Source organism: Carcharhinus amblyrhynchos, chromosome 4 (assembly GCF_965287045.1).
Source record: "Carcharhinus amblyrhynchos chromosome 4, sCarAmb.v2.hapA, whole genome shotgun sequence".
Taxonomy (NCBI): domain Eukaryota; kingdom Metazoa; phylum Chordata; class Chondrichthyes; order Carcharhiniformes; family Carcharhinidae; genus Carcharhinus; species Carcharhinus amblyrhynchos.
The window spans coordinates 133,761,878-133,789,568 of NC_137327.1; the positions used below are offsets into that span (position 1 = coordinate 133,761,878).

The following is a 27,691-nucleotide window of genomic DNA, read 5'->3' on the forward strand; positions in this document are numbered from 1 at the left end:
ATGTTCATCTACATCAAGTATGGGGGTGAGCTGATCTTGCATTGTCCATGTCTGTGGAAAGGAAAAATATCATTTACATTTCAAATGACAAGCACACCACTGCTTAATGTGACAAATAAAGCAGGGCATTGCAGATGCTTAACACACAATAAAAGCTTTGACAAGTGTTCAGAAGCTTAGGATAAATTAATAAGTAACCGCAGGGGGCAACTAGCTGGCCCATCTACACATGGCTGTTTTTGACAGGAGAATACAAAATTATAATGATTCTGATTTTGACAAAGAATTCATTCTTTGTCAAAATTACTGTCTTTCCGTGTCTAATCAGTCACTGCTTGTTAATCGCTGAACGTGTTACTGTATTAAAATATAAAATTAGACTTTGGAAATAATGCTCAGCATAGCAACGTGCAGAGGAGTCCGATAAAGTTGGTCACACAGGAGGTAATGTTCTCCTTTAAGACACCAGAATTTGGAAGTAACACACTGAGGCTCTTTAGACAGCACCTTCCAAACCCATGACAGCCACCATGTAGAAAGACAAAGGTAGCAGACACATGGGAATACCACTGCCTGGAAGTTTTCCTCAAGCCATTCACCATCCTGATTTGGAAAATATAGCGCCCATCCTTCACTGTCACTGGCTCAAAACCTAGGAACCCTCAGCCTGATGGCACTGTGGGTTTATTTACACCACATGGATTGCAGTGGTTCAAGAAGGCAGCTCACCACCACCTTTTCAAGGGCAATGCATGTTGGCCTAGCCACGGAAACCCATATCCTTTGAATGAATTAAAAGCACAGATGCGCAATAATTCCTGCATATAACCAACCCCCTCTTCCTCTAAATAAACAGAGCGTTCAGGGGTTGGTGGGGATGGGGTGGTGGTGGTACTTGTAAGAGGAATGGTTTCCGTTGGGTCTATTATTCCTCCAAGATATAAACAAATGGTTCATTTTGGTCATGGACAAGATCAGCCAGTGACAAACCAGGAACACCATGATAAGTTCAACTGGGAATGGGACTGACCATCCAGTCAGGTAGGGAGGTGCAGGATCTCACAGACAGACACAAATAGAAGTTTAGGTACTGTGTTTCGCTGAAGGATTAAATAGGTTGTAGATAAGCTTTGGAGTAAAGAGAACAAAAATTTCTTGGACAACTGTTGGTATCAACCATGCTAGCCAGTGCGAGACCCAATTCATTGCCATCTCTGGGCCAGCACAATATCGAGTCACTCCAACAGCAAGACAACTGGCAGGAAACTAAGTCAAGGAAAGGCCATTGAGTTGAGGGTAGGGATTGTCCAGAATTGTAGTATTATTTATCTGGAGTCCAGCGGAGTATTGCTCCCCTCCAGGAATTTGGAAACTGCCATAAACTGACCGCTTCAGGAACAGAGATCCTATATCATTTTGTGGCCTCTGCCACAATGCCATCCATGGCTCCCAAGCTAAGCTTTTGCAGTGCAGGTTCTGCCCACCAGACACTCAAAATTGTATCAGAGGACTCCAAATTTGCAAAGCTGCCGGTAAGGTTGTAATGATTGAAGAAAGCTCTTGCTTTGCATAGTAATTCAATTCAGTTCATGGGAACAAAGTTTAAACTGGCTAGAGCTACCACAGAGCTAATGTATATTGCTCGCAATACGGCATTGCCTGTACCAAATAATAGCACAACAAATGCCAAAGGTGTGCAAAAATGCCAGCAAAACAAAAAGCAAGAAATAATTGGGGCATTATATGGCTACTTTGTCAGAGAGATTGGATTAGATCAGGTTCAAGCTTTTTGCTCTAATGATCATAAAGAGCATTATTGGTGACTAGTCATAGCAAAGTGCCTGTTTGCAGTGAAGTTATATGATCAGCTCGGGTGAATGGGCCTTGGGAAGAGGGGAGAAGAGTGGATTGAATAAAAGGAAAGATTTGCTATGACTTGGAGAAGCTATTTTGTGATGTTGTAATTTTTTTTTGAAAGGTTATGGGACAATTCACTGGCAGCAACATCCAGCAGGATAACACACTCAAGGCTGAAGTGTGGGGCTTGGCGAACAATTAAAGTAATAGTGAGGGAGACGTTCTTATTATGATAAGGCCACGCTGCGGGCTTAGTGTAGGACAGGTACCTGGAGGAGGAGGAGGCAGAGGGGCTCTGTTAGTTCGTAATGGGTTGGAACGAATGGTTAGGAAATGGGAGTGGAGTCATCCCTGGTGCTCTCCAACAGAAAATGTATGGTTCAAGTCACAGATTAGCCAGAGGATGATGTACCATGTGTTGGGGTAATCCAACTGCCTACCATGGAAGGGAAGGTGTGTTGTGATATGAGGGATTAGACTTCTTTTTGGTGGGGTGGATTACAGATAAAATCCTGAGCAAACAAGACACAGGAACCAAATGGTGCTTTGCCTCCAGGGTTGTGGACCTGACATCTTTGACAGAATGCTGTAATATGGGAAACAGCAGTTATTTTGCACGTAGGAACCTCCCAACCGGAGTATTGCATTCAGTTCTGGGCATCATACTTCATGAAGGCTTTAGCAAGGGTTTTAGAAAAAATTCACAAGAATGATTCCAGGGCCGAGGAACTACAGTTATGAGGATAGATTGGGGAAGCTAAGGCATATCTCCCTGGAGAAGAGAAGATTGAAAGGAGATTTGAAGGAGGTGTCTGGACAGAGTAGATCGGAAGAAAGTGTTCCCATTGGTGGAAGGATCAAGAACCAGAAGACATTGAGTTGAGGTGGTTGGCAAAAGAAGCAACAACAACTGTGTTTTACACAGAGAGTCATTAGGATTCACTGCCTGCGATCCTAGGGGGGATAGATTCAATCAAAGCCTTCAAAACGTAATTGGATAATTAACTGAAGAAAGAAAATTTTGCAGGGCTACATGGAAAAAGTGAGGGGGTGGGACTGGGTGGGGGGGAGGGGTTCCTCTTGCAGAAGGCTGGCATGGACATGATGGCCAGAATGGCCTCCTTTTATACATTCCACGACTCTATGACCAGGTGACCTGTTTTGTGAGCTTCAGTTCAATACCTTATTTGAAAGGCAGTACTGGGACGTCAACTCTAACTCTTGTGCTCAGGTCTTGAAGTGGGACTTGGACCCACAACTTTCTGAGGTGAAATTGCTACCAACTGATGTCTGCTGACATCTACAAAACAACACTAATAGGAAGTGACCAAACGTCCATCGTGCTAAATGTAGGCAATCTAAGGGAAGGACCGGAACTGCAGCATTTTTTTGAAGTCCAAGCCATACATTCCAAAACGGAAAATGCTGGAATAACTCAGTAAGTCTGTTGAGAAAAACAGAGTTATATTTCAAGTCTGTCTGGCTCTTCTTCAGAGTTAAAGCGAGGGAGCAATGTGATGGATTATACATTGTATAAAAGGGGGTGGAGGCGACGGAGCAGAGTAAAAGGTCAGAGATTTGTCAGAGCTCAGAGTGAATGCAACAAAGATGTGTAAGGTATGAGATTGAGGAAGTGTTAGTGGCAGGAGAAGGTGCTATTGGTTGCATAAAGGTAAAATCCCAGAATGAGTTAATAGGAGACAAAAGGTCGGCGCCCAGTGAAAGCAAAATGTCAGAATAAGTGACAGATAGTCCGACGGGGTAGGAAGCGGGGGAGGAGGGGGTTGGTATGTTAGTTAGGAGCAACAGAATGTGGTGTGTGGCTAAACACTTGTTGTAGAAATCAGTGTTCAGTTCCTTGAACGGAGACGTGCTAATTGAGAATTCTGTAACTTAAACCACCACCAAACAGGAAAACAGAACCCGAAAATCATCTTGCACTCAGGTCGCTGGTGCTTGCATGGTTTCTCCAACTGCTTGTGTCATCGTTTTGTATCCAGAAACCTCAATTCCTCCTCACTGACTGATCCCTCTTGCTCTCTTCCCTGGCAACCCGCTCCCCCTGCTCGCTTTCTCTTCCCTTCATCATTTCACTCTGGTTTAGTGCAGGCAGCTGCCTTCGACGTCATGCCAGTAACTTCACTGGCACAGATGCTGCGTCTGCACATGTGCAGGGAGTGCTTCCCCTGCTGTTACAACACAATGGGGTGTCAGTGCCATCATTGTAAATGTCACTGAAGTCATAATCCAGAGATCCGGGCTCACACCCTCAGAGAGTGGGGTTCAAATCCCACCATGGGCACCCGAGGAAATTCTAAATTCAATCAATAAAACCTGGACTACAATGACATGACAGCTATCATTAATTGTTGTGACAATTAACCTGCCTCTTAACTGCTGTCTGAGATGACCTAGCAGACGATTCAGGTTAAGGGCAATTAGAGACAGGCCCACATCTCTTGAAAGAATATCAGGAAAAAAAACAAATAAAAGTAGCCATTTGGAAAGTCTGGACTTTATAGACCTCATTGACCACAGCTAAACAAGAAGCTGGTGGATGTGTTAGCAAGGTGAATAGATTGTAACTGAGGAAAAATTACATTAGATGTGGAGAGATTACAGAGCGTGAAAGAGAAAACATGCAAATTATAGAAACCCTACAGTGCAGAAGGAGGCCATTTGGCCCATCAAGTCTGCACCGACCATAAACCCACCCAGGCCCTTCCTCCATATCCCTACATATTTACCCGCTAATCCCTCTAACCTACACATCTCATGATTCTAAGGGACAATTTTTAGCATGGCCAATCAACCTAACCCGCACATCTTTGGACTGTGGGACAAAACCGGAGCACCCGGAGGAAACCCACGCAGACACGAGGAGAATGTGCAAACTCCACACAGACAGTGACCCAAGCCAGGAATCGAACCCAGGTCCCTGGAGCTGTGATGCAGCAGTGCTAACCACTGTGCTACCGTGCTTTCCTGCGCTGTATAAATGCAAATCGGTGTTCCAGTGAGAACAAACTAAGTTTCTCCAACCTCTCCTCATAGCTAATGCCCTCCATACCAGACAACATCCTGGTAAACCTCTTCTGTACCTTCTCCAAAGCATCCACATCCTTCTTGTAGTGTGGCGACCAGAATTGTATACAATATGCTCAAGGATATTTTGGCCTTGGAGGGAGTACAGAGGAGGTTTACTAGGCTGATGCCGGAGTTGAGGGGGTTGAGCTATGAGGAGAGGCTGAATAAACTAGGCTTGTACTCGTTAGAGTTTAGAAGGATGAGGGGAGATCTCATTGAGACATATAAGATGATGAATGGGATGGATAGGGTAGAGGTGGAGAGGTTCTTCCCGCTCAGAAAGGACAGCAGGACTAGAGGGCACAGCCTCAAGATAAGGGGGGTGCAGTTTAGAACGGAGTTGAGGAGGAACTTCTTCACTCAAAGGGTGGTGAACCTCTGGAATTCTCTGCCCATTGAAGTGGTGGAGGCTGCCTCGCTAAATATATTTAAGACGCGGGTCCATAGGTTTTTGGTAGGCAAGGGGATTAAGGGTTATGGGGAGAAAGTGGGAAAGTGGAACTGATCCACTTCAGATCAGCCATGATCTTATTGAATGGCGGGGCAGGCTCGAAGGGCTAGATGGCCTACTCCTGCTCCTATTTCTTACGTTCTTATGTTCTTATATTCCAGATGAGGCCTAACTAAGGTCTGTACAGCTGCAGCATGACCCGACTGATGAAGGCAAGCATGCCATATGCTTTTTTGACTATCTTATCCACCCGTGTTGTCACTTTCAGTAATTGGGGGACATGTGCACCCAGATCTCTCTGCCTGTCAATACTCCTAAGGCTTCTACCATTTACTGTATAATTCCTACATGCATTGGACCTTCCAAAATGCATTACCTCACATTTATCAGGATTAAACTCCATCTGCCATTTCTTCACCCAAGTCCCCAACCGGTCTATATCTTGCTGCCCACGCAGTTTCTGCCCAGATTTTAAAACAGAGCTTTTGCAATTGAATTTCAACTTACCGGAGGACATTATTGCTGGTGTGTGGTCATGCATTTATTTTGACTTGTTTTTATTTTTCTGATTCCAGATGATCAGCATTTTCTTGCTAACCCTAACTGTAGTCTCATAATTTTCCGGAATTACTTGGAGGAAAAACTGAACATTCAGCATCCAGGTAATTAATTTGACCTTCTAAGAGGAATTACGCAAAGATTGCCAAGACTTACCATTAATGTATGATCCACATTTGCTCCCGATATGTTAAGGGATACTTTAGTGGTGCTGATGTACACTGGGATGTGACAAGGTGACTGAAGCAGCAACACCTTCCCATAGACACTGTGGTAGATGAAGGCAATGTTATCCCTAATCACCTCTGGTGAGCTGCATCTCATTCAATCATCCCATCGAGTTTGCGCCTATCCTATCCCCAGCCCCATTAATGTAAACCTACAAACGTAGAACAGGAACGGATTTAAGGCTCCATTCAAAATTCTAAGCCTTAAGACCCTTGCTTTAGAAGTATTTATCTGGGGGAAGGCTATCCATGACAGCACTAAGCAGGAGCTGGGGAATGTAGACTGGGAGTGGCTGTTTGAAGGTATATCCATATCCAATATCCAAGAGTCTTTTAAAAGTTAACAATCCCAGACAAGTTTGTTCCTGCAAAAATGAAGGATAATGATGGCAAGGTTCAGGAACCCTGGATGACAAGAGCTTAGTGAAAAAGAAGAAGGGGGCGTACATAAATTTCAGGAAATTGAGAAGTTCTTGAGGAATACAAAGATAGGAGGAAAGAATTTAACAGGGACTTAGAAGGGCAAAAAGGGGAGCGTTTAAAGAGAATCTTAAGGCTTTTTATGTGTATAAGGAGGAAGAGGGTAGCTAAGGAAAGGGTATTTCCACTCAGGGACAGTGGAGGGAATTTGTGTGGGTGAGGTCCTTAAAGAGTACTTTGCATCAGTATTTACAAAGGAGAATGATGTGCTGGATGGTGAATGTAGAAAGGAGGAAGTTGGTGTTCTAGGACATGATGAGATAAAAAGAGAGGTTTTATTAGAGGTTTGAACAACATTAAGATGGACAAGTCCCCAGGGCCAGAATACTGAGAGAGGTGAGGGAAGAAATCGTTGAAGCCTTGGCCAAAATTTTTGTATCCTCTTTAATAACAGGCAACGTACCAGAGGATTAGAGAGTAATTAACATTGTTCCTCTGTTTAAGAAGGGCGGAAGAGACAATCTGGGAAAATACAGCCTGTGAACCTTACACCAGTAGTGGGGAAATTATTGGAGAAGATTCTTAGGGACAGGATGTCTTCACATCTGGAAGTGAAATAGGCTTATTAGTGATAGGCAGCATGGTTTTGTGAAGGGGAGGTTGTGGCTCACAAACTTGATTGGGTTCTTTGAGGAAGTGACAAAAAAATTGACCAGGGCAGGGCGGTGGATGTTGTATACATGGACTTTAGTAAAGCCTTTGATAAGGTTCCTCGTGGCAGCCTGATACAGAAGGTGAAGTCATTTGGGATCCGAGGTGAGCTGGTAAGATGGATACAAAACTGGCTTGGGCATAGAAAGCAGAGAGGAGCAGTGTAAGGGTACTTTTCTAACAGGAGGTCTGTGACAAGCGGTGTTCCACAAGGATCAGTACTGGGGCCTCTGTTGTTACATATAATAAATAATCTGGAGGAAAATGTAGGTGATCTGATTAGTAAATTTGCAGATGATACAAAAATCGGATAGTGAGGAGGGTTGTCAGAGGATACGAATCATCTGAAGACCTGGGCTGAAGGATGGCAGATAGAAATCAACCCAAACAAATGTGAAGTGATGCCATTTGGAAGGTCTACTGCAGAAGGGAAGGATTCGGTCAATGGTACAGCCCTTAGAAATATTAGCATACAGAGGGATCTGGGCGTGCAGATCCACAGTTCCTTAAAGGTGGCAACCCAGGTGGACAAGGTTGTCAAGAAGGTGCACGGAATACTGACCTTCATCAACTGGGGCATTGTGTATAGGAATTGGAAAATCATGTTGCAGCTGTATAAGACTTTGGTTAGATCACATTATGCATAGTTTTAGTCGCCACACTACCGGAAGGACATTGATGCATTGGAAAGGGTGCAGAAGAGATTTACCGGGATATTTTCCAGGTTTGGAGGATAAAGATTGTGAACAAAGGTTGAACAAACTTGGATTGTTTTCATTGGAGTGCTGGAGGATGAGAGGGGACCTGGTAGAGGTTTACAAGATTATGACAGGCTTGAATAGAGTTTCTTTTACCATTTGAAAGCGAGAGGGGGAAAGTTGGTAAGAGACGTAAGGGACAAGTTTTTCACACAGGGTGGAACACACTGATGGAGGAGGTGGTGGAAACAGATTCTATAACAATATCCAAGAGGCTTCTGGATAGGTACACAAATAGGCAGGGAATAGAGGGATGTGGACCATGTAGAGGCAAGAAAATATTAGATTAGAGAGGTATCAGTGTCGGCACAGACTTGGTGGGCCGAAGGGCCTGTTCCTGTTGTACTGTTCTTTAATCTTTGTTTTTTGCTTAACAATAATCTAGCAATCTCCGTTTTAAAATGTTCAACTGACCCAGCCACAGCAGCTTTTTAGGGAGAGAGAGTTACAGATTTCCACCACCCTTTTGAGCAGGATTTTATAGCCTCGCTCACCTGAAATCGTAAAATAATCCATCCCGAGGTCAACTGACCTTCCCGTTGTCCACCCCTCGCCCGCTCCAATTCCAGCGGCAGGTGGGGCGGTAAAATTCTGGTCGTTGTGTGAGAACGGCTTTCTCACCTCATGACACAGGCTCTCATTTTAAAGTTCGGTGTCCACGTTCTGGTTTCCTCCCTCCCCTTCCCCCCACCCCACAGAGGAAACAGTTGCAATCTACTCCACCAAATCCTTCAGCTATCTTGAGCATCCCAATGAGGTCGCCCTTTAATCTTGTGTGGCACCCGGACTGTGCAGCCTGGCTTCAGAATCAAACCTGGTTAAAACCCACCGCAAATCCATGGAGAAAACAGCTTTGGGACAAAAGTATGTGGGAACTAACGATGTACAACTTCTGTCCAATATCTGGAAAATGTCAAGTGGTTTAGACCAACTTCTTGGAAGCCCCTTCAAGGGAATCACTTCATATCACCAACTCCTGGCCTTGGCCCACAGGAAAGTTGAAATGGAGGCAAAGATGGCATGATAGCAACCCAGCTGAAAGGATGCTCGGATTACTGTGTTCGGGGATGGGTGGCTAAACTGATTGAATTTAGAGAGGATATGGGCTAAATGCGAGCGAATGGAACTAGCTTGATGGTAAAAACTGGGCGGCATGGACAAGTTGGGCCAAAGGGCCATGCTGTAAACCTCTATATCTCTGAGATTAGCTCAGGCATATCATGGGATGAATTCCCTTTATGTTTGTCACAAGGCAGAATCCATTGTAATTGCTGGAGCGCAGGTGGACAGGGATTTCTCTCTCTCAAGAGTTGCTACTCCTGCTTCACACCAACTGTGTGGTATTGGCTCCAGGAAAGCAAACAATTCAACGTTGGAAGTTGGGCAGTGAAATGTCTGGACCATTTGAATGAAGCAAACTTGGATGCTGTGTTGGAAGAGCTGTGGCCGAGGAGGAAAGCTGCAGGGAGCCCCCTCTGCATCACTGTGTACATTAAGCTCGGTAGGAGATATCTTATCAAGTCAGCACTGTTCCCAAGAAAGACGCTGGGCACCAAGAAGAGACTCCCTGCTTGTCAAAATACATACAGCAGTGTGCTTGTCTGCTTTGAAAAGAAGAATCTATTCTGAACTATAAGTATACTGCGAGGTTAGACAGTGACCTTGCCAACCCAATTTCACTGTTTGTAACGTGAGTAACTAACCCTGAGAAAAATAGTAATAGAGGTTACTGAGGATAAAGAAGAACTTCATGCAAACCTAACAGATGAATGTTCATGTTAACTCTTAGGTTGTTTCTACATTTATAAACCCATTTCTATTTATAAACTGGAGCAAAAAGATTTGAATTTAAGCATGGAGCTGCTGCTATAATATGTCAACCTCATTTCCCAATGGTGGCACTGTACTCAATGGTGGCATTACACAACGTATCAGGAGCCCTGGCACAAATCCAAGCAAGTTCACTTTGCAGTTGAGGCCTACGTTCGGAGGCTTCAAGCTTCGTGGTGCCAGAGGCTGGCTACATGGTGAGGAGCTGCGGGCATTTCACAGAGTTGTTATCACCTGGTGGCCTGGTGATCACCACGATCTGTTTGTTGTCAGCAGTGGGAGGAAGGCTACAGCGTTAGAAGACATCCTGGAACAATGGCGGGCAGCTCGGGGGGGGGGCCACATTTTGATTTGATTTGATTTATTATTGTTACATGCATTGGTATAGAGTGAAAAGTATTGTTTCTTGCACGCTACACAGATACCGTACATAGAGTACGTGGAGGAGAAGGAAAGGAGAGGGCGCAGAAATCAGTGTTACTGTCACAGATAGGGTGAAGAGAATGATCAGCTTAATGTGTGATAGAACCATTCAAAAGTCTGATGGCAGCAGGGAAGAAGTGGTCTTTGAGTCGGTTGGTATGTGACCTCAGGTCTTTGTAACGTGTGGGTTCTGAGTGCGGCCCGCGAGACTTTTTGTTGACCATTGCCCACAGGAAGGGCTGCCACCGGAGAGGTTTCTAAACCAATTATCAGTCCAGATTGGTTTACATGTAACAAAAATAACAACTCAGGAATTTCACGCTAAATCTCTTGATTTTTCAGGGTTTGTCTGATTTAGAAGCTGGCAGTATAGCTGCAATGGCCAAGAAATTTGACCAGACAAAAACGGGCGCTGAAGTGCCCAGAATAAGGTGCAGCTTACAAACACACACTTCGTACTAAATCTGAACTACACACCCGATTGTCAGGGTAAATTGTTGTCATCCACGGTTCCTACCTGGAGCCAGCATCAGGTCAAACGGCAATGGGAGTTTCTCAGATGTTTCATGGGATGTACTGTTAGATGTCGCCAGGAGAAATCTGATGATACATGTTTACATATAGAATGTGAAGCCCAACAGGAGTAAGAGTGCTTTACCTAACTTGGCTTTAAAACTGTGGATCACCGCTGATCAGGTTCCCATTTCAACTCTTTCCCCATTCACCCACTGAACTCAAAGTCGACCCAAAGCCAGCGTTTATCCTGGCGTGTCTTCAACTTCCTGCACCTGATACACGAGCCCCTAATTTAACATTTTCATTCTAAGCCCTGGGCAGACTTGAAACTGGGAGTGTTTTAGATCTGACTTTTCGACCAGTCTCGGGTGCACCCATTCGCACTCTGCCTGGAAAAGTAGCAGCGATTCTGAATTGCACTCCATCAGCCTGTGGGTGGGGTTTATCCCACCTGAAATCTTGCAGCTCCGATCAGCACCCCCAACTGCGCAGGCACAGTAAAAAAAACATAGTAAAATGCTCCCCTTCCACATCGCCCCCCCCCCCCCCCCCCCCCCAGGCTAGAAAATGCCTCCTCCAGCCCACACAGACATTACCCCACTCCCACAATATTTATGACCCCATTATCCCCCCACTATCCAGATCAACTGCAGCCCCCTGCCCCCCCTTCCTCCCCACCAATCTGAGTCAGAGAGTCATCTGATCACCCCCCCCCACCCCCACACTGATCTGAGTGGAGGAACCTGACCCACCTTCCCCCTCCCAACAATCCGAGTGGAACCATCTGACCCACCTCCCTCCCCACAACTACCCACCGATCCTAGTGGAGTCATCTGACCCATCTCCCCCCCCCCACCACAGGCCCCTGCCTGCCTCCCTCGCTCCCCTCCATCTCCACCCCCTGCCCCCCCACCACCGATCTAAGTGGAGTCATCTGATCCAGTTTCTCAAAGTTGGGTTTTTGCCAAGGAGATGAAGATTGGAAACCTTGTGATCCCAATTCTGCCCTGGAGGAATCTGCATATCTAATTTTTGTGTTGGGGAGGTGGGGACGGAATGGAGTCAACCTTGCTGCCTCCTGAGGCAAGCACAAAGCAGCAAGGGAAGCAGGCAGGCCGTGAGTCTGACAGGTTAGATTGCACACTTCTACTCACTGGGATCTCAGCCTAGTTGTATTCATGTCTACAGACTTTCTAACCTTCATAACTCATACCACCAACTCCATGCCCCCTCCATGCTCTGCTTATATCCTAACTCCACGTCAATTTCCATATCTACTCTAATAACTCATCATGTAGAGAACAAATAGGCCATTGACAACTTTAGCAAGTCTTTATAATGTTCCTGAAACTGAAGTCATAAATAAAGAGACTTTGAAGATTTTTGAAAAAAAATGCTCATCCTACCCCCTCATAAAAGTATTCATTACACACAACCACTCATAGTATCAGTGATAACACACTTTAACCCACTATATACCCCTTAGTTCATGTAATTAATGCCTCTTTCAAAATCATTTCAAGAAATATCAGGTTATTACAGGGCAATAAAGATGTCAATCAAACAACTAGTACAAGCTGTGTCAACAATGTCCACAGGGCTGTGTCCATATGACCATTCTTGGAGCTCAGCCAAGCATTCACAATGAGGTAATCTGGCAACTCTATCAGAAGATCCCACAACGGCAGGCCACCTACGCTGCAGTGAAACATGCAGGAAAATCCTGCCTGTTGGCTCTGTTACTCTCCACAGCCGCTTGCTTCTGGACCAGCTGAGTTTCTCCGACACTTTCTGTTTTTATTTCAGATTTCCAGCATCTGCAGTATTTCACTATTATTACCCAGTCATTACCACATCATCTGCTTTTTGTGCAAATCGGCTGCCGCCTTTCCTGCGTAACATCAGTGACCGCGCTTCAACAGTACTTAATTGGCCGTAGACCATTCTGGCGTCTCCTGAGAGCTTGAAAGGTGCTATGAAAATGCAAGCCTTTCTTCATTCTTAGAGTGGAATTATTGGAGCTTGGGTCTTCCAGGTTCATAATACAAACCTTCTGTCTCTGTAGACACAGTGGACTTGTACGACGACCAGGGGAATATGAAGTTGCTGTTCCGAATGAAGGATCAATTTGAAAATCTTGAAAACCTGTTTGAGCCAAGAGGAACCTACTATGCATGCATGATCAAAAGTAAGGATTTAAATGTTTCATTACAGCTTTTATTTGGAGAGCTTTCTCTTACTCAGTATGGAGATAGGGAATGTTGCTGGTTAATAGAACACTTTTGATGCCTGCTGTCAATATTACAATTGTGTGTTCTATGCAAGATAAAGCTTTTTCCCATCTACTCCAATGATGTATCTTGGTTCGGGTATCACTATTTCCCACATCAGCCATCCTTGTATTTGCCCCGAGGAGCCTGGCCAGTTTCTTTCTGAATGGTGAAGGGTTGTTTTTCATCCTTAACAACCTGTAGTTAGCAGCGAGAGATATCATCCTCTTAATCTAAAATGGCCCGAGAGGTGCAGAAGTATCTTTTTGGGGCGATTTTCATTACTTTCAACTGATGGGAAGATGGTGGTAAGTGCTATGAGAAAGGACTGCAACATTCTGGACCCGATTATCACCATTTCCACCCAGTCCTGGAAATGGGCAGCAGGGATATTTCCAGTCAGTCTACGTCAGTGCTGGGGAAGGGTCCAGCCTCAAGAATTTCACAGCTCAGCATTTGGAAAGCAATGGCATAATCAGACAAAGAAATTCGTCTGATTGGATTGGAAAAGTAACTGGCTGTATCATAGAATTCAGAGGGTGGTGGTGGAGGGAAAATGTTCAGACTGGAGGGCAGTTACCAGCGGTGTACCACAGGGGGCAGTGCTGGGTCCTCTGCTATTTGTGATTTTTTTATCAATGACTTGGAAGAGGGGGCTGAAGGATGGGTCAGTAAATTTGCTGACAACACCAAGATTGGTGGAGTAGTGGATGAGGTGGAGGGCTCTTACAGGCTGCAAACAGACATTGATAGGATGCAGAGCTGGGCCGAAAAGTGGCAGATAGAGTTTAACCCTGATAAGTGCAAGGTGACTCATTTTGGTAGGACAAACTTGAATGCAGATTACAGGGCAGGGTTCTAAGGAATGTGGAGGAACAGAGAGATCTTAAGAACATAAGAACATAAGAAATAGGAGCAGGAGTAGGCCATCTAGCCCTTCGAGCCTGCCCCGCCATTCAATAAGATCATGGCTGATCTGTCGTGGCTCAGTTCCACTTTCCCGCCCTCTCCCCATAACCCTTAATCCCCTCTCTTATCAAAAACCCATCAACCCGCGTCTTAAAAATATTTAGCGAGGTAGCCTCCACCACTTCAACGGGCAGAGAATTCCAGAGATTCACCACCCTTTGAGTGAAGAAGTTCCTCCTCAACTCTGTTCTAAACCGCCCCCCCTTTATCTTGAGGCTGTGCCCCCTAGTCCTACTGTCCTTTCTGAGCGGGAAGAGTCTCTCCACCTCTATCCTATCCATCCCATTCATCATCTTATATGTCTCAATGAGATCTCCCCTCATTCTTCTAAACTCTAACGAGTACAACCCTAGTTTATTCAGCCTCTCCTCATAGCTCAACCCCCTCAACTCCGGCATCAGCCTAGTAAACCTCCTCTGCACTCCCTCCAAGGCCAAAATATCCTTGCGTAAGTGCGGCACCCAAAACTGCACACAGTACTCTAGCTGCGGCCTCACCAATGCCCTATACAGCCGCAGCAAGACCTCCCTACTTTTATATTCAATCCCCCTCGCTATGAAGGCCAGCATCCCATTCGCCTTCCTGACCACCTGCTGCACCTGCAAGCTGGGTTTTTGCGACTCATGCACAAGGACCCCGAGGTCCCTCTGCACTGTCGCCTGCTGCAGTTATTCGCCACGTAAGTAATAGTCCTTCCTACCATTATTCCTACCAAAGTGGACCACCTCGCACTTGCCAACATTAAGTTCCATTTGCCAGTTCCTGGCCCATTCGCCCAGCCTATCTAGATCCTTCTGCAGACTCTCCACACCCTCCGCGCAATTTGCCGTTCCACCAATCTTGGTGCCATCAGCAAATTTCAACAGCATACACTCGGTTCCCTCCTCCAGATCATCTATATAAATGGTAAAAAGCTGAGGCCCCAGCACCGACCCCTGGGGCACTCCACTAGTCACCATCCGCCAATCCGAATAGCACCCATTGACCCCCACTCTCTGCCTCCTATTTGACAGCCAATCCTCTATCCACGCCAACACCCTACCCCCAACTCCATGCCCCCTTACCATCTGCAATAACCTCTTGTGAGGTACCTTGTCAAACGCCTTCTGAAAATCAAGAAACACCACATCCGCCGGCTCTCCTCTATCCACCGCCCTAGACACATCCTCATAGAACTCCAATAAATTTGTCAGACACGACTTCCCCTTAACGAAACCGTGCTGTGTCTGCTCTATCAAGCAATTCCCCTCAAGATGCCTCGATATTTCCTCCTTGATGACGGATTCTAACATTTTACCTACAACAGACGTTAAACTAACCGGCCTATAATTCCCTGCCTTTTGCCTGCCACCCTTCTTAAACAACGGCGTAACATTAGCTGTTTTCCAATCTTCCTGCACTTCCCCGGAATCCAGCGACGTTTGGAAAATAACCACCAAGGCATCCACTATCACCTCCGCCATTTCTTTCAGAACCCTTGGATGCATTCCATCTGGTCCTGGGGACTTGTCCACAATCAGTCCCTCCAGTCTGTCGAGCACCGCCTCTCTAGTAACAATAATGTCATTGAGACCTTCCTTTCCTACCATCTTTCCATCGCTAATCTTGGGGTTCATATCCACAGATCTCTGAAGGTTGCCACTCAAGTGGATAGCGCCGTGAAGAAGGCTTATAGTGTGTTAGCATTTATTAACAGGGGGTTTGAATTTAAGAGCCATGGGGTTATGCTGCAACTATACCGGACATTGGTGAAACCACATTTGGAATATTGTGTTCAGTTCTGGTCACCTCATTACAAGAAGGATGTGGAAGCATTGGAGAGAGTGCAGAGGAGATTTACCAGGATGCTGCCTGGTTTGGAGGGTATGAGGAAAGGTTGAGGAAGCTGGGGCTTTTCTCTTTGGCGCAGAGGAGGATGAGAGGTGACTTAATAGAGGTTTATAAGATGATGAGAGGGATTGATAGAGTGGATGTGCAAAGACTATTTCCTCGGGTGGATGTAGCTGTTACTAGGGGACATAACTATAAGGTTCATGGTGGGAGATATAGGAGGGATGCCCGAGGTAGGCTCTTTACTCAGAGAGTGGTTGGGGTGTGGAATGGACTGCCTGCTGTGATAGTGGAGTCGGACACTTTGGGAACTTTCAAGCGGTTATTGGATAGATACATGGAGCAAACCAGAATGATAGGGAAGGGATAGCTTCATCTTGGGATTGGACATAGCTCGGCACAACATTGAGGGCCGAAGGGCCTGTACCATGCTGTAATGTTCTGTGTTCTATGTTCTAAAGACAACATGGATTTATAAAGGGGAAACCATGTTTGACGAATCCATTGGAATTCTTTGAGGATGTAATTAGTAGAGCTGACCAAGGAGAACCAGTGGATGTGGTCTATTTAGACTTTCAGAAGGCTTCTTAACAGAATGTTCCCGATGGTGGGGGATGGAGGGGAACTTCTAACATAGAACTAGGGATTACATTATGCCTTTTAGAACTGAGTTGAGGAGAAATTTCTTCCCCCAGAGAGTGATGAATCTGTAGAATTCACTCCCACAGAAAGTAGTTGAAGCCAAAACATTGTCTGATTACAAGAAGAAATTAGATATAGCTCTTGGGGCTAAAGGGATCAAGGGATATGGGGGAAGGGGGGATCAGGATATTGAGTTTGATGATCGGCCATGATTAAATAAATGGCGGAGCAAGTTTGAAGGGCTGAATGGCCTATTTTGCTTCTAATTTCTATGCTTCTATATCCTACAAGAATTCTCTGGCTTGCTGCTCCACCCTAATCTACCAAAGCCTTCATCAAGTTGTGACTTTTGGCTTGGCTCCATGGAAGTGTTACCAGATTTCCAGGGCCTTACTGCTCACCTTGTCCCGACCTGATCAATAAACTTTGTGCGAGCTCTGGTCCAGCACTTGTAGCTCATCCATCAAACGTGAATGAGGTCCTGCTTGTCACTGAGGGCAGCTTTCACAATGTCCCTTTCCCTTGGCCTGGCCGGCTACGTGTACCAAAAATGACAATCAGTTCCATTATACTGAGCCATTATTATTGCATTCGAAAGGATCGGGAAACATTTATTTCTCTCAGTTCTTTGCAAACTTGCTTCGATTTCCCAAGACCGAAAGGCATCCAACTCCCTTGATATCTTGGTAACACACGCAGTGCCCAGTGTGATACTAAACCATAGAGATTAGAAAAGTCCCCATGTTCAACTCCAGAATGGTGGCTTTCATAGTCAGTCCCAGCAGCCCTGTGGTACAGAGCATAAACTCTCTGAGTGAACACACCCCCTGTTAAATAGCAGCTTGCACATTTGTGCCAAGTGAGGACAACATTGTACTTGCCTGTGTGGTCTTGCACAGTCACATGTTGTCACATTTGCTAACCTCACGTCTGAGAATAATGACAAGTAGGATGAGATTATTGAACTCGTGGAAGTAAATAAAATTCAGCACCTTCAGTAAAAGAGTAAATGGGTAAAAAATAAAATGAATTTTGTCTGTCTTGTTACAGGAAATCCAGCGGACAATTCCTTTAAATCGGTTGTTGCACTTGACAACAATGCAAAAGCAGATTTGATAGGTACCATAATCATTATCTTCTAACAAAGGATCAAAGATTGTGACATAAATCAAACTTTTTTGAGCAGACCCAGGTAGGGTTACCAAGTTTGGCGAGATGCATCACTGGAAGGTTCATCACATGACCCCCCATCGGCAGCTGTTCCACCCCACTCCTCTATGACTGACCACCCATCGCATCCAGCCACTAAACACCCTGCCTTCCCTGTCCAATTGGAAAGTGAAAATACCCTTCATTATCCAACTGGATTTTCAAAAGCTGTATTCTTTTGCAGGATGTGGGCAAGATTGGCAAGGCCAATATTGTTGTCCATCCCTAATTGCCCTTGAGAAGGTGGTAGTGAGCTGTCTATTGAACCACTGCAGTCCATGTGTGTAGTAAGACTTACAGTATTGTAAAGGAGAGAGTTTCAGGACTTTGACCCAACAACAATGAGGGAACGGTGATATAATTTCAAGTCAGGCTGGTGTCTGACTTGGAGGGGAACACGCAGATGTTGGTGTTCTCAAGATTCTGCCGCCCTTGTCCTTTAAGATGGTAAAAATTGGGGGTCAGGTTGTTGATGGAGCCTTGGCGAGTTGCTGCAGTGCATCTTGAATATGATACACTCTGTTGCCCTGGTGTGTTGGTAATGGAAGGGGTGAATGTTTAAGCTGCTGGATGTGGTGCTGGTCAAGCGGGCAGCTTTGAATGATAAGAATATAAGAAATAGGAGCAGGAGTAGGCCATCTAGCACTTCGAGCCTGCCCCGCCATTCAATAAGATCATGGCTGATCTGAAGTGGATCAGTTCCACTTTCCCACTTTCTTCCCATAACCCTTAATTCCTTAATTCCCTTGTCTATCAAGGGAATTATTTATTATCTATGATCCTTGACAATAGTGAAACAGTCTATTATTCCCACCCTCAATGTTTCTGTAACTAACTGACTGAAGTGTTGAATTTTGTTTTAATGCCAAGTTGACTAGGGTTGCTCCAGTGCCTGGAGGTTAAATCTTCAAATCCTGGAGTGTCCAGATCAGTCCTGGAGGATTGGTAACACTAGGCTTAGGCCTGAATTCTCCTCTCCTAGGCCCTTGGCTCCTAGGCCCTTAGAACCACTCTGCAATTAGCACGTGGAGACTGTTTGGCCCAGTCAGTCCACGCTTTTTGAAAAATAAATTCCAAAAATATCCTTTGTTCCTAAAGTTTAATACATTACGTAACAGTTCAAAGTTGACATTTCATAATGGGGAATCTGTTTCTTTCAATATGATATATAGAGACACATTAGATTAAAGCTTACTTCACAAAATTCATTGCATGCCAAATATCTAGCCCAAGGGATCTTGCAGCTTACTATCTCTATGGTGTACTGTGGCACTTAGTTAGTTCCCTTTCCCCATTGAGAATTTGCAGCAGTTGCCCCAAGTTTTGTTGCATCCCCAAGTGCATAGTGCTGGGCTTTGGAAAATGAACAATCTCACATTTTCCTACGTTGAATTCCATTTGCCAATTTTCTACCCACCCACCTAATCTGTCAATATCCCTCTGCAAACTATCTATATTCCCCTTAAATCCCACCTTCCCTCCCAGCCTTGTGTCTTCTGCACATTTGGCCAAAGTACACTCTGTTCCTTCCTCCAAATCATTAATGTGTATTGCGAAGAGCTGCCAGCCCTGATGCTTGTTGCACTCCACTGGTTACTGCTTCCAACCTGAGAAAGACCCCTTTATCACTACTCACAGCTTCCTGTTGGTTAGCCAATCCTCTATCAATGCCAGAATATTACCTCCAACGAGATCCTAGCTTGTGTAGTATCCTTTTGTGTGGCACCTTAACAAATGCCTTTTGAAAATCCAAATATACAACACTGACTAGTTCTCCTCTATTGAGTCTGGCTGATACTTCCTCAAAGAACTCCAGTAAAGTTGTCAACATGATTTCCTTTTCATGAAACCATGCTGACTCTGCTTGATAAGATTATGACTTTCCAAATGCACTGCTATTCTCTCCTTAACAGTCAATTCTAAAATTTTTCCAATAGCTGTAATTAGATTAACTGCCTTGTAGTTTCCTGCATTTTGTCTCCTTTCCTTTTGTAACAAGGGTACCACACTGGCAGCTTTCCAAACCTTTGGCTCAGTTCCAGAGTGAAAGGATTTTTGGAAAATGGCTACCAATGCATCCAAAACCTCTGGAGCTAAATCCTTGATGATCCTGGGATGCAAACCATCAGGTCCAGAAGATTTGTCAGCCTTTAACCCCATTAGTTTGTCTAAACCTAATTTCTCCCCCTGTATTTTTTTTTACCAATTTTGGGATATATGTAGTATCTTCTGCAGTAAAAGCTGATGCAAAACATTTATTCAGCCTCTGTCATTTCCTTGTTCCCCATAATTACTTCTGTAGTTTTGTTATTAAGGGTGCAATGCTTTCTTTTACTTCCTCCTTCTGTTTCACACAATTAAAAAATCTTTTATTGCCTGTTTTTATGTTTCTCTCTAACTTGCCTTCATTGTTCATTTTCTCCTTTCTGATTTTTTTTTTAGTCTGCATTCTGAATCTATCACACTCTTCTGACCAACCGCAACTTTTGCCTCAGTAGGGCCTACCATTTCATCTCCAGATACACAACCTCAACTTCACACCCTTACCAGAGCTGCCTGTCCTGTACCCATCTCTCTCACAGCTGCCGCACACCTCCAGCTGTTCAGCTATGTTAGCTACGTCACCCACACAATCGCCAACATTCATTTGATGTCTGCTGCAGGACAAGGCAATAGAAAGTAGCAGCATGGAGATGCGTGGCACGGTGGCCCAGCAGTTAGCACTGCTGCCTCACAGAGCTAGGGACCTGGGTTCGATTCCAGACTTGTCCTGTCTAGAGTGTGCGCGTTCTCCCCAAGTCTGTGTGGGTTTCCTCCGGGTGCTCCAGTTCCCTCCCACAGTCCAAAGATGTGCCGGTTAGGTGGATTGGCCACGCTAAATTGCCCTTTAGCATCACAAGATGTGTAGCCATGGTAATTGTGTGAGGCTGCAGGGATAGAGTGGGGGAGAAGGCCTGGGTAAGACTTCTGTTAGAATGTCGGTGTGGACCCGATGGGCTGAATGGCTTCTGCACTGTAGGGACTCTATGTACTGCTGGGGACAAGGATGACAGCATCTGAATATATCATGCCAGCAGCATCAGAACCTGTGACATCCGACTTGGCTCAGAGCAGTGCGAATCTCAGCGTAGTCCTGTCCTGTGCCCTTACCCCATTATGTATCATGATGAACAAGATGCAGGTGGTGTGACCATATGTTATGAATATATGGTCCCAGCACTGACCCCTGTGGCACCCCACTCCTCATTGCCTGCCATTCAGAAAAAAAACATTTATTTCTACTCTTTGTTTCCTGCCTGCCCACCAGTTTTCTCATCCATCTCCATACACTATCCCCGATCCCATGCACTTTAATTTTGTACTCGTATCTCTTAATGTGGAACACTGTTGAAAGCCTTCTGAAAGTCCAGATAAACCACATCCACTGACCCTCCCACATCATCCCTACGAGTTACATCCTTGAAGAATTCCAGAAGATTTGTCAAGTTCAATGACCTTCTCCTGCTCCTATTTCTTATGTTGTTATGATGTGAAGATGCTGGGATTGGACTGGGGTTGGACAAGGTGAGAGGTCACACCACACCAGGTCATAGTCCAAAAGATTTATATGAAATCATAAGCTTTCAGAGTGCTGCTCCTTCATGTAATACTGTTAACTGTGTATTGTCCTTTTTTTAACAGATACTCTTCAGGTTCAGTGTGTCACTTTGGAACATCCAAAACATAAAAAGACCGCCAGGAAGTCGAGTTTGACACCTGTAATAATGACATTTTTTAATCTATTTTTTATTGTTTTCTTTTCTCTTTTTCCTTTCCTGAAGCGAATCTAATCATGCGAACCTAGTAGCTATTCAAATAGCCAGTCTTTATTTCAGTTTCTTAATAGCGAGTGTTGACAAGACACTTTACCTCAGGGGGCTTCAAATACAAAGGACCATCGGAACAGGAGATCATTCAGCCCATCACACTTTGATATCTATTGTACCCACTATTCCCAGAACCCTTTACACTATTGTTGATCAAAATTTATCAATCTCTGTTTTGAACATACTCAAAGATGAACTTCCACAGCCCCCTGGGGTAGAGAATTCTGAAGATTCACAACCCTCTGTGTAAAGAAATTTCTCCCCATCTCAATCCCAAGTGGCATCCTCCTTATTTTGAAATTGTGCCCCCTGGTTCTAGAGAAACATCTTACCAGCATCCAGCTTGGCTATTCCTTTAAGTATTGGTAATACAAGCCCAGTTCCCTCCTTATCTAGGGCATAGTTTTCCTGACCCGCTGCACTGCCCGAGTACCGCAGCGTGCTGGGAAATACCAGCAGGGGGGCTGTAGCGGGATTCGCTACAGGCGTTCAGCCAATCACAATTTTCCTGAGTCACTTTTTATGGTGAAATTAGCCTCATGTCAGGGATGGTATCGTCCAAGCTCAAAGACACGTTGAAACATAGAAGATAGGAGCAGGACGAGGCGATTTGCCCCTTCGAGCCTGCTCCGCCATTCATTACGATCATGGCTGATCATCCAACTCAATAGCCTAATCCTGCTTTCTCCCCATAATCTTTGATTACACTTGCTCCAAGCGCTATATCTCGCCACCTTTTGAATACATTCCATATTTTGGCATCAATTACTTCCTGTGTTAATTCCACAGGCTCACCACTATTGGGGTGAGGAAATTTCTCCTGTCCTTTTCCACCTCGCCAGGGGAGGTTCCCACCAGCAGGGATGAAAGCTGGTGCCCATCAACAGGGACCAGGCATGCTGGGGGCAGAGGCCATTGAGGCTCCCCCTGCGAGGTCAAGGGCAGAGGGGGCGTCCCTTGGACAATGCCAGCCTGGTGACCTGATCTTGCCAGCCTGGCACCCTGGCAATGCTAGCCTGGCATTCTGGTGATGCCCACCAGTCACCCTGGCACTGCCCACTGGGCAATGCCAGGGGGTGGAGCCTGAGGGGAAGGTGCAGTCTGGGAGCAGGGCCAGATGGGTGGTGGGGGGTGGGTAGAACCGCTATGCACTCTGCACTTGATGTCGATTTTTTTATTTCTGCTCTCATTTTATTTTTTTTTCAGGGTGCCACGATCTTTCAGAATCATAGAATCCCTACAGTACAGAAGGAGGCTATTTGGCCCATTGAATCTACATAGGCAACAATCCCATCTGGGCACTATCCCTGTAACCTCACATATTTCCCCTGCTAATCCTTCTGATGCTAAGAGCAATTTAGCACGGCCAATCCACCCAACCTGCTCTTTTTTTGAGTGTGGGAGGAAACTGGAGCTCCCAGAGGAAAGCCGCACAGACAAAGGGAGAACGTGCAAACTCCACACAGTCACCCGAGCTGGGAATCGAAGCAGGGGCCCCTGGCACCGTGAGGCAGGAGTGCTAACCACTGTGCTGTCAATCAGAGGTCGAGATTGCTGCTGCCCCTTCCGTTTCCTTTTTAAAAGTGTTTGGAAATGTGGGCAAGAAATGCCTATTGGGTAACTGGAGGGCTGCCCTCGGCTTTTCCGATGTGGGACACTTTGAAAAACCAGTCGGAGTAACCCTTTCAGATCAAAGATCTTCTGCCTGATGAAAGATCATTGATCTGAAAAGATCTGTTCAGCCTTTCACCAAAGCTGCCAGATCTGCTGTGCGTTTTCACCATTCTCCAGCCGTGATTTTCCCGCCCTAGTCGCCGGTGGGATCTCCTGGGTCCACCAACGGTGACCGTGCACGGTTTGGTCCCCGGACGCGGGCCGAACGAGCCGTGCAAAAAGCCATAAATTCGCCATGAGCGGAGGATCCCACGGAGAACACCATGAGCCAATTCCACCTTGGGAAAAACACACGGGGGGGGGGGGGGCTGGGGGAGGAGCCAGAGGCTAGGGAGGTGGGATGTTGGTAGGCTTGGCGGAGAGTGGGGGGTCGGGAAGGACGTTTGGGGGTGGGAGTTGTCGAGTTTTTATTTCAGTTTTCCGGCACCTGCAGAATTTTTCTTTCCTTCTGAAGAAATGGTTTGGAGATGCCGACGTTGGACTGGGGTGGGCAGAATAATAATAAGTCTCACCACACCACTCGCCTGATGAAGGAGCAGTGCTCCGAAAGCTCGTGATTCCACATAAACCTGTTGGACTTCAACCTGGCGTTGCGGGACTCCTTTCTATAGAGAAATGGTTAGGCTGTGCAGGTGAGGGAGAGAGGGTTGTTTTAGTGGCTGGGGAGTCTAGTAAATGATTTCAATGCAGAAATAAGAAGCCTAAACTATTTAATTCTCCTTGTCCAGCAAATGAAGAAGGGGAAAGGAAGTGTGAAAGTTACACTGGAGGACACATCTCCATCAGCTTCTGGGAAAAGCAAGACGGATGTGGGAAAGAAGTCCGGCAAAGGTTAAACATCGACAATACTATTTTCTAGTACTTTTGGGCTGAATGGTGAAAAATGGTGGCGGGGATTTGGATTTTCCTGTACCACGGGAATCATAGCGGACAGTGAGGGGGAGGGAGGAGGAGGGGGGGGGTGGGGGGGGTGCAGACCATACAAAGGTGCGTTGACCTCAGGTGAGATTTGCCGGTTTTGGGATGAGCGTGACCAGGAAATTCCGCCCAGGGCCACAATTCAGAAATGACAAGTCCACGCGTGAAGAAAACCATGGCCGGGATTCTCCAGCCTCGCTGTCACTGCCGGCGAGAATGGAGAACTTGGCGCTCAGCCGAATCTCTGTTTGCTGCGGCGGGACTGGATAATCCGAGCCACAGGTGAGGTCAGAGGATCATGGACCATATTTTACTGTATCGCTGGGGTAAAATAATGTGCTGGGGTTTATATAATCCCTTTCCACATCCTCAGTACAGCTCCAAATATAAACGATGCCCAATCACACTGTTACAAGGTAGAGAAAGTTAACAAAGTATCGGACTGCCCCATTGCAGTACAGCCTTTAACCATGAACCAGCGACACAATGGGGTGGGAAAGAGAGGTTGTTTTAACCCCCAGAAAACCTTTGCGTGAAAATCTTTATATATTAATGCAGCAAATGAGCAGGTTTGAGTCAAGAGGGAGATTAAAGCTTTAGACAGAATAGATTGGAGAAGTTACAAGTGTTTTCCTTTGAGAAAGAGGGCTGATGGAAGAGATCTGAATGAGGCATCCAAATTGATGAGGGATTCCGACAGGGCGTGCATGGAAAAGCTCGCCCCACCCGTGAAAGACTAAAGAAGGAGCGGGCATAGATTTGAAGTGATTGTTAAAAGAAGCGAATGAGACATGAGGGAAATCTTTTTCACACAGCGAGTATTTGGTGTCCTGAATGCCTGCTGGAGGCAGGTTCGCTCAAAAGGGAATTTAGACTGTTACCTGAAAAGGAAGATTGTGCAGGGTTAGGAGGGGGAGGGAGGGAATTGCTCATTCGGGGAGCTGGTGCAGGCATGATGGGCTCCTCTCTTTGCTGTAAAAACTCTGTGATTCTATGAAATCTGAATTACAACACTAACCTACCTGCCACCATTTCTTAAAGAGGTGGGGGGAGGGGCTGCTTGGGAAGTCAGCCCTTTCCCAGTGTAAATAATTTAATGGTGGTGATCTTACCAAAAAAATTCGAAGTGCCGAACGAGTGTGGAAATGGGAGAGTCGCGCCCAATTTTTGAGCCAGCTCCCAGACGCAATCATATGAGAAACAAATGAGGCCAAGTGTGATTCTCGCCAGTAGGGGGAGTGGACAGAGCCTATTCACACTGGGATGTTGGCTGCTGAGCTGTGGGGCTGCTATCGCGCATTCTCCCCAATCTCGCAATGCACTCTTTGTGGGCGCGAGGCTGCTTACGCTGGCAGAATACAGCCACTAACATTGCCAGAGGTGAGAAACTGTGCACAAACCCAATTTCCCACCTCTCGTCCGATCGTACTGGCTTGCCACGCTAATCGATCAAGACCAGCCAGTATGACCACCTCCAATGAGTCTACATACCTCATACTTATGGATTGCCTTAAATTCAATCCTTCATAGCTTGATTTCCCCAGTCTTGAGAACAGTTACTTGGAGCCAAGGACTGCAGAATTCATGAGTTAAACTCCTTTCCTATTGGATCCAATGTATCTGCTTCATTATCCTTTGTGACTGGAAGCCCCCTCCCAATCTCCTTTCCAGCCTCTCGCCCTCCACCAAGCCCTCCAGCATCCCACCTCCCCAATCCAATGGTATCCAATCCCCCACCTCAAAGCTTCCGAATCTCCCCTCCAGGATGGATAGCTTTATGGTCACCATTATCGAAATGAACTTGTTCAGTTCCAGATTATTTCTAGTTATTAATTGAATTTGGACTGTACCAGTTGCTCTGGTGGGATTTGAACCTGTTTCCCTAAGCATTAGATTGTCCAATGACATTACCACTTACACCATCATCTGCTCAAATGCCACTTCCCCCCTTTTCTCCATGACCCTGCACCTCTTTCCTCTGCATATTATGGCCCAATTTGCTTTGGAAAACCATGAATGAATCTCACTCTCAGGCCATGTATTAGAGGTCAGAAACACTCGCTGCGTAAAAATAGCTTTTTTGCAGTTTTCTTTGTCAATCCCCTTAAATCTAATAATCTATTAACTCTTGTGAATTCATTGTGAATACAGCTATTAAATGATTTCTAATAGATTCTTAGCTTTGTGAAGATTTATGGAACTAAGACTTTATTTTTGAGAGGTTGGTAAAAAAAGATAACTAGTTGTGTGCAAAGTTCAAAAAAATTGATCTCTTAAGGGCAGAATAATCTCTTAAGGTCTGAATAAAATTAATTCTCCAACACTCCCAAATTAACCAGTTGATTAGTGCAGAGGAAGAGTAATGATATCATATTTTAATTTCTATCTATTCATCAACCCCACTCACTTGTTTGTTTTTTTTCCCCTGTAATAATTGTTAGAAAAACAGAAAATGCTGGAAAATCTCAGCAAGTCTGACAACATCTGTGGAGAGAGAGAATAGAGCCAATGTTTCGAGTCTAGATGACCCTTCATCAGAGCTAAGAGCCAAGAGAATGAGGTTTATTCTATGAGGGTGGTGGGGGGAGCTGGCAGGGTGGGGGAAGGGGGCTGGAATTGGACAAAGGGAATGTAAATGAGGATACAGAAAGCTGAGAACAGTGCTAAAAATGTTCATTACATGATCAGAATGTGTGAATGGCAGAATAGAGGTACAGAGAGTTAAGGGACTGCCTGAGGAATGTGGCAGTGGCCCTGAAGGTGGGGTGAAGTGGGGGGGAGAGGATGCAGTGTGTGGGCGGGGGGGTGGGGTGGAGAAGGAGAGCTGGAATGGAGAAGTGGAAAAATAGAAGTGAGAAAGGTGGATGATAAAATGGGTGAATGAGATGAAAAGAAGAAGCATGTTGGCTCTATTCTCTCCCGATGTGGAGATGCTGGCGTTGGACTCACCTGACGAAGGGGCAAACCCCGAAAGCTTGTGAGTTTACTATCAAATAAATTGGTTGGACTTAAACCTGGTGTTGTCAGACTTCTTACTCTTTCCTGTCCCCACAGAAGCTATCAGACCCACTGAGATTTTCCAGCATTTTCTGTTTTTGTTTCAGATTCCAGCATCTGCAATACATTGCTTTAAATAATTGTTAATAAGTAATTTATTTGGAATGAACAATTTTAATGTCTCTGTCTGGGTTAAATAATGTTCAGTGTTTGTTTCTCCCCTTAACTATTTGAACAGACTATTCGAAAAACATTTCCCAATAGGATTCGCTCTGGAAGTGACCAACACATTTCCTTTTATTTACAGGAGGGCGGTAACACACAGTTAACATCTTTTGACCTGGAGCTGTCAGTTTACCTGCACAGAGTAAATGATATCCTGTGAGTGTCTGGTATTCTTTTTCTCTTCCATTCCTCTCTCTTTTTCAGTCTACAGAATCTTAACCAGACTTATTCCCAACACACAAACAACTAATGT

General features: G+C 45.4%; 1 protein-coding gene across 1 annotated transcript; it reads left to right on the forward strand.

The window, feature by feature from the left end:
* Window positions 1-27,542, forward strand: c4hxorf65 (chromosome 4 CXorf65 homolog). The gene is made up of 7 exons (XM_080188273.1): window positions 1-25; window positions 5,971-6,057; window positions 12,904-13,026; window positions 17,600-17,668; window positions 21,440-21,516; window positions 24,027-24,118; window positions 27,521-27,542. The coding sequence occupies exons 1-7, from the start codon at window positions 1-3 to the stop codon at window positions 27,540-27,542; spliced, it is 495 nt and encodes a 164-aa protein (XP_080044399.1).
* Window positions 27,543-27,691: the final 149 nt, after the last annotated feature.